General features: G+C 41.3%; 1 protein-coding gene across 1 annotated transcript in view; it reads left to right on the forward strand.

Moving 5' to 3' along the window:
- Nucleotides 1-7353, forward strand: part of LOC122808468 (fish-egg lectin-like) — a 14517-nt gene extending 7164 nt beyond the window's left edge. Inside the window, exon 2 of the mRNA XM_044079428.1 lies at nucleotides 6554-7353. Coding sequence (XP_043935363.1) covers nucleotides 6554-6698 — 145 coding nt within the window. The 3' untranslated portion in view covers nucleotides 6699-7353. The remainder of the gene's footprint in view (nucleotides 1-6553) is intronic.
- Nucleotides 7354-7616: the final 263 nt, after the last annotated feature.

Raw genomic sequence — 7616 nt, forward strand, 5'->3', positions numbered from 1 at the left:
GTTCATTAAAAAGGGTGATCATCTTTTGTGGTATTTGGTAGGTGCAACATTTTTTTTATGATGCTTATTCTTCCTACAGCTGGAGTAGGAAACATCATTATTGATTACATTTTGTAGAGAAATACAACTGTATGGAAATTGAATTTTCATCAAAGACATAAAATGGGATAGCCATATACCACCCGTCTAAGCTTTTAAGTCTACTGTAAATGTGCTTTCATATTCATGGATATGCACATGTGAGCTTCATCTTAAACCCACACCCTGATGTCGCATATCAGGGAAGTGGGACGGAGGAAGAATGGTAGATAAGTTATACAATGCCATTAAAGGACAATTATAAGCTAAGGCACCTATGGGACACCTGAAGTAAGCAGTTGGGATTCATGATCAAAAGAAAGACATTTTTCACATACTGGAGACTGCTTCCAGACAATAGCTATATTATTATATTCCCCAATGGTATACAGGTCACCTCTTTTCGTTAGGTGTCCTGACTTGACCACACTAGTCAAAATAAGTACTACAGCTAACATGGAGTCATGTTGCATAATTTGTACACTCACTTGTACAGTCTCTCTGCAGTCTTCATTACTGCATAACATATCTCTTATTCTTCATGGCAACTGTCTGCTTCCTTCTTCCTATGTTTAGAGACCACTTGACAGTTGTATAGGGAGCCAACATCACAATGTTGGAATATATGCAATTTGTTTGGGATTCCCCTCTCTTAGATTTGTATACATACATGTTCCCATAATGTCATGATGTTTTAATACATGTCTCCCACCTCCCATAATGTTAAAATGCATTTTCATGTGTTCAAGGGTACTCTTGTCTCACAGTTTCCCTACGCTTAACCTTTATTGGAACTATGCTGAATAACCCCTATATACTGTGCCCACTTGTACAGTATCAGACTGATTCATAAACACATTACTTATGTAGCTTGTTATGATACATTTTGCATGCTGATGTATGCCATGGTACCATGCAAGTGTCATAACCCACCAGCATGCAAAACTTGATGGGCCTCTCTGCCAGGCAGATAAGGGTCAATTGCTAAAGGAAAACATAGAGGCATGGCAGCTCCCCTTCCTGTACACCTATACACCCACAAATTTTATATTCTTCAGTGTGCCAGTCAGAAGATCATGAGGTGCTGTTGCCACTCTTCTTACCTACAAGCCCTAATATAACTGTTTACAAGTGGATCCAGGACCATGGAGCTTCAGGGATGTAAGAAATGGCTGTAGGTTCTCTTGTACATTGGGGTGCTATGCAACAGACAATTCCTTTGTAAAAGTCACAGTAAATGTTGTACAGCAGTTTGTGCTACACGTTACTGAGGACAGAATGATTTATAAAAAATAATGTTGTCAGTCTGCTATCATTACAACATGCTGCAGTTTGTTGTAGGAGACTTATGTCAGCTTTTTCCATGCTAGACAACTTTATGAATACCATCCTTTATCCCCTACACAGTTTGCATCTTACATTCAAAACAACAGCTGACAGTCTCTGATCTGCTATTTGCTATACTGCTGTTTCTTGCAGCTTGGTACAGAGTTTTTTAGACTGTCACTGATTATGAACATCTGTTTTTCAACTGTTTTTCTACATTTTCATTCTATTCGTACAATCATTAAACTTTGGTACCTGTACACACACTCATACAAAGGAAGCAAGGAAATGCAAGTCTACACTATTCAAGCTCATATGCTCCTATATGAATACATTTGTATGGACTTGTTTACTACGTTTCAGGGTAATTTCAAGATAAGAATGAGTAACAGATAAACAGTATGGCAATGAAGATGCAATTTTGACCAAACCAGACAAAAGAAATGAAGACTAATCATAAAAAGTTACGTGGCTGTTGGTACTTAGGCCCATACAAGCCTAGCCAAGAATTTAGCCCATGTTCCAACAAGTCAGCACCCTATGCCACTGTCCAGCAATGACACAGGTGGAATCCCAGGAGTGTATTTTCTGTTTCCCATCCAGATATCCAGATTCTGCTTAAAAAGGATAATGAGGTACTCTGCTTTACCTGGAGAGGAAGTCTGTTCCACAAAAGGGGAAGTCTCTGGGACACAAATCTGTCCCACCAACAAGTCCTACTAATGTCACAGACCAGGATAAGGTCGCGCATGTGAGTTACTTGAATGGAGCCTGACTTGTGGATATGCAACAGTCAAATCAGGGCGGGGTCTGAGATTGCTTTGTATGCCAGACAGAGGTCAACTATGAGGAGTCTGTAAGAGACTGAGTAGAGGGACAGGGCTTTTAGCCTATCTGTGTACATTAGGTGTTTGAGGCCCTAGATTCTGTGGGTGAGGAACCTCTGTGGTTTCTCCAGCTGCTGCATGTGCTTTGTGAGGTAAATGCTGAAAGGGGCACTGTACTCAATAATGGGTCTTATAAGGAAGAATACAGGGATGTTTTGACCACCTTGTCCCTGGATGAGATACCCTTACTAATGAGGTGGGCCATATAGAAAGGTTTCCATACAATGGTGGCAATATGGTGGCCAAAAGTCAGTTTGTTATCATCCTGGGTACCCAAGTCTCTCACGACTGACTATGTGCTTAGGACCTTATTATCAATATGATAATTTGTGGGGATGTCACTGTCCCCAAAAGGGATGATGATGCATATTTTGGCATTCAGTTTGAGGCCATGTTTCTGGCATCAATCATTTGCTTGGGTGAGACCCTGTTAGAGGATGTCCACATCACTAGGGGAATTGATGACAGCACCAAGCTTGCAGTCATCTGCAAACTTGGTCAGCCATAGCCCACTAGATTTGGCCTGCACCTCCAAGCAGTATATACCAAACAGCAGAGGCCCCAAGACCAATCTCTGGGGTACACCACTTGTTACTGATCTAGTACTTGAGGTGGCTTCCTCTATTTTGACAAGGTGAGTGCTATCAGTGAGCCACTTTGCTACCCATCTGGTAACATATGGATTGATGCCTAGTTGAGAGAGTTTATCTATTATACCTGAGTGAGGAATAGTGTCGAAGGCTTTGGCCAGGTTAAGGTAGGCAGTGTGCACAGTCTTCCACTCGTCTATGGCCTTGGTGACTGTCTCAAAGAAGTCGACCAGATTTAACAGGCATGACCTCCCCTTGTCAAAACCAAACTGTGTGGGATCAAGTTAATGAGGTCCATGATAATCCGATCCTTAGCCTTGCAGATCAGGCTAGTATGGCTGATGGGTCTATAATTTCCTGGATCAGTGGATGCTTCACCTTTGTACAAAAGGATGACAGTAGCTGTCCTCCACTCAGCTGGGACAAAGCCGGTACTCAGGCTTTGGTTGAAAAGGGTGCCTAATAGTGATGCAAGTTCCTGACTGAGTTCATGTAGGATGCAGTCTGGGATGTTATCGGGTCCCATGGAGGCTGTATTTTTTTTGCCTTAGAGAGGGCAGTGATGACTTGCACCCTAGAGATAAGGGGAGGGGGCAGGCACTGGGGGTGTCCTATTTTACTGATGGGGGAAGCAGATGAGTAAAGTTTTCACTGAACCTGTCTGCCAGCAAGTTGGCTATATCTACAGCATTTGTGTATGTGGTGTCCTTGACCATCAATTCTTGAGCAGATCTGGGTGCTTCCCTTGAAACTGTGGACATATATGAAGAAGGCCTTATGATTGTCTTTAGTAAATGTGGCCAGTTTGGACTTGAAGTTTACTTTGGAGGATTTCACTAGTGCTCTTATTTGCTTGTTCAGACTAAAGAGAGATTGCTTCCAATTAGGCACCTGCTCCTCCTTGGTCCTGGACAGCAATTTTTTCCTTTCATTGTAGAGTTTATTTATTGTAGATGTCCACCAGACAGGTTTACTCTTCCTTGAGGAGGATAATTTTGTCCTGTCTTGTATTCCTGATTCCATGCAGCTGTATAAATGCTCATATAGTACTTTGGTGTAAGTTTGAACATATGTGCCAGTTCTTGTGGAGGGTGGGGGGGCTGTGAAGCTGTTTATACCTTCCCTCAGGAGGTTGTAATCAGCTTTGGAGAAGATTTTTTGTTTGACCCTAGCTAAGGTGGGGTCAGGGGAGATGGTGACTTCAAAAGTGACTTCTTTGTGGTCCGATCATACCAGGGATGAAAACTCTGTGGGGATGCTACAGTGATTACACATGTTGGTTAATACCAAGTCCAAGATATTTTCACTTCTTGTGGGGGTGTCAACAAACTGGTCCAAGGCATTTGCATCGACAAAATCAAGGAATTTCTGGGCATTTGTGTTTTGGCATGAGTATTTTTTCCAGTCTATGGTTGGATAGTTAAAGTCACCCAGGATCAGCGTAAAGGGTTGAATCTTGATAGATTCTAAGAGGTCCACATAGGTGGAGTGGGCATCTTGAGTCAAAGTTGGAGGCCTATAGCTAGCTATGATTTGAATAGGGGCTCTTGTCATAGCCAGCCATAGGCATTGGCCAACTAGGCAGCCGCCTAGGGCATCACTGTAGCAGGGGAGCTTTTCCAGTATTTATTTGGTGTAGGTAGACCAGGATGGGGGCACCAGCTGGTGTGTGGGGAGCCCTTTTGCCTAGGGCACCAGTTGACCTAAGGCCACTTCTGGGTCTTGTCAATGGTTAACTGCACCTGGAGTGTTTCCTGTGCATCATACTGTTTGACCAGTCTAGAGGTTAGTATGTCTTTTATATATATTGCAACTCCACCTCCTTTTGTTTTGCTGCCCAAGTTTTGGGGACTGAATGAATGATAGGATGAGTCACCTGGTATGGCTGGGGTGTTTTCTGCAGCTTTGAACCAGGTATCTGTGACTGCACAAATGTCAGCTTCTTACAGGGTTAAGAATGCTTGCAATTAGTTCAGTTTCATGTTTAGACTCCTAGCATTTAGCAGTATGACCTTTAGTTTATGTCTTGATGAAATTTTCCTGTTGGTTGTTTTGACCTTGTGGCATTGCCTAAAAAAGGCACAATGGGAGAGGCAAGAGCCTTTTCCAGGAGCCTGAAGCCCAAGGGAGAGAGATGCAGGCCATCTCTGGCAAAGCATTGTGGTTTGTCAATCATTGCATCCCAGGCTGTCAAGTACTGGATCCCTTCGGAATGACACCAAAAGCCAATTGTTAAAGTCAATCATTTTCTATTTGTATTGAGGCATCATTCTGGGTGATGGTAGAATGCTGCTTAAGGCTAGGAACATACCTGCCTGGGACACATATTCAGCGAGCTCGATCATGTCTCTCTTCATATAGTCCAGGGAGGGATGTCTCAAGTCATTCACTCCAACATGGATTATGACAGAGTCATAAAAGTACCTGTTTAGAGAGTTGAGTGCACTGGTGATATGGTGGATTCTGGCACCTGACAAACAACTAACCGTGACTTTCTCCTTATCCAGCCTGGTGAGGAACACATCTGTGTGTCTCACAATGGAGTCTCCTATGACTAATATGTTGTGTTTATGCTTAGGCCTTAATGGCTGTGTGATTCAGGTGTGTGGACTATGTGTGGTGTGGTGGGCAGTGGACTTCACGTGTGTTTATGCCTCTGAGGTCTCTTTTGTTTGGGTATGCTTTTGTTGAGGACCTCCGCATATGTGGGGGGGGTGTTGTGTAGGTGCTGGTGGTGTTTGAGGTGTGGTGTTCATGTTGTCAACCTTCTCAGTGCCAGATTTACTGGTTTGTTTGGGAGAGAGCAGTGACACTAGGTGCTTGATGTAATTGCAGCTCTCACAAATTGTGTTCCTAGGTGGTAGTAGTAAAGGGTTGTCCTTGTACATGAAGCAGTTGCTACATTGTGTCAGGATGTCCATATCAACCAGACTGACAGGAGAAAATGTAGGAAATTGTCCATCCATATTTCTCAGAAAATGAAAGCGCTAAGAGGGTAAAGCGAGGAATGTGTAAGAGTAGTACTAACTATATGATAGTGCTACTAAGGGAAAATTTGTAAGTGGAATACCTCAAAAAGGGTTAAAAACCATGCAGCTGAAGATTTGGATGTAGCAGACCTGTATCTAGACTATGCTACTCAATTTTAAGGTTAAGAACACAGTAAAAACTCACAAGGAAGCACAGATTAATCACTTATAGTCAAAACATCAGAACTTGCAGTATGAAAAAATACAGTTAAACAACAACGTAGTGCAGTAAAATGCAGTTAAACTGTAATGAATTGCAGAAGATAACAATGAAATATAGTTAATCAGTAGATTGCTTTAAAAAAGTAGCTCACAATCACAACAACAGCACTACACTTAAAAGCCTTTTGTTAAAAATCAGTTTGTACATACAAGAAAAAAAACAGAGCAAGCTGGTCAGAGACTGGAGTGATTTCAGAGAGTAACATTTTAGTAACAAGAAACAAGTTTGGTACAGCTGTGAGGTTTAATTGAGAATCCCATGGTGCTTTTGTTTATACATACCATGACACTGTGTCTACTTCATGAAAATGTAGTGCTAAGTTGTTTTAAGTTTTTTGCCAAAAAAGAGAAGTTTCAGAAACTAAAAGTAGAGAAAGATACCTCTGATAAAATAATCAATATATTGTCTGTTCTGTTGCAGGGATGGAATTTCCTGTGACAATCCCACAGGGACAACTTGGAAGAAGGTGGCTATTCAAGGCGTGTTAGTAAAACATGTCTCCCTTGACCTTGGAACTGTCTGGCTTATCACAAAAGATGGAAGTATATTAACGTGTGGACAGTAGTGTGGGAACTATAAATCCTTTCCCAGTACAGCCTTGAAGACTAACAAAAGCAAATCATTTTCTGATCTGTAAAATGTCAGCAGAACCTGATATTGAATCATTGGTCCCAAATTACTTTGAATCTGTTGGAATAGAGAAGTCAAGGTGGAAGTAGTTGTATAACACTTAAATGCTTTTCTTTTAGTACATGCATGTTATGTATAATGCTGATCTATTACTAAGTAAAGTAATTTCTACACAAAGAGGATGAGACCCTGATGTACACTATCTTCTTCTGATACAACACTTTGTGATACTGGAGAAAACATTCTCAAAACTGTCAGGTTCCTACATATATAACAGTGCACAGAATTTTCTAAACTCTGACAATTTTCTTTCTGGTTAATAATATATATTTTTCCTGTGTGCATGTCTTCTTTAGTTGGTATTGTAATTCTGACCTATCTCATCCCCAGTAGCTCATTTACCTCTTACTTCTACTTGTAAGTGGTAACACTAGATGGTGTGTGTGGAGCTTACAAGACTTCTCAGTAAGATGGGATCATACTGCACTGATTTGCAATCAATTCCCACATTTACTAACCTTTGTAGTGTCACATGTATACCGTTCTGTGCAGGAGGCGTGTCTCAACATCTGCTGGCTGACAGCCAGGCACAATACTTACTAGCTATGCCATCAGGTAAGGACAGTAAACTTATAATGCGTGCTCTGATATTTACCACCTGAACAGTACTGGAGCAACTTTACTCAAACTCCTAATTAGTTTTTATCTAAGCACTCACAATTTAATGTGAAATCATGATTTTTAGAATGTGCAGCTTATTGTTTAGTGTACAACTTCATGTGTACACGTAACTCCTGAACTATATCTCTGTGCATTGTTTAACTTTTAGGATATAGTAAATTAATTGTAGCAA

The sequence above is a fragment of the Protopterus annectens genome, chromosome 8.part0 (assembly GCF_019279795.1).
Source record: "Protopterus annectens isolate FY-2018-M chromosome 8.part0, PAN1.0, whole genome shotgun sequence".
NCBI lineage: Eukaryota > Metazoa > Chordata > Ceratodontiformes > Protopteridae > Protopterus > Protopterus annectens.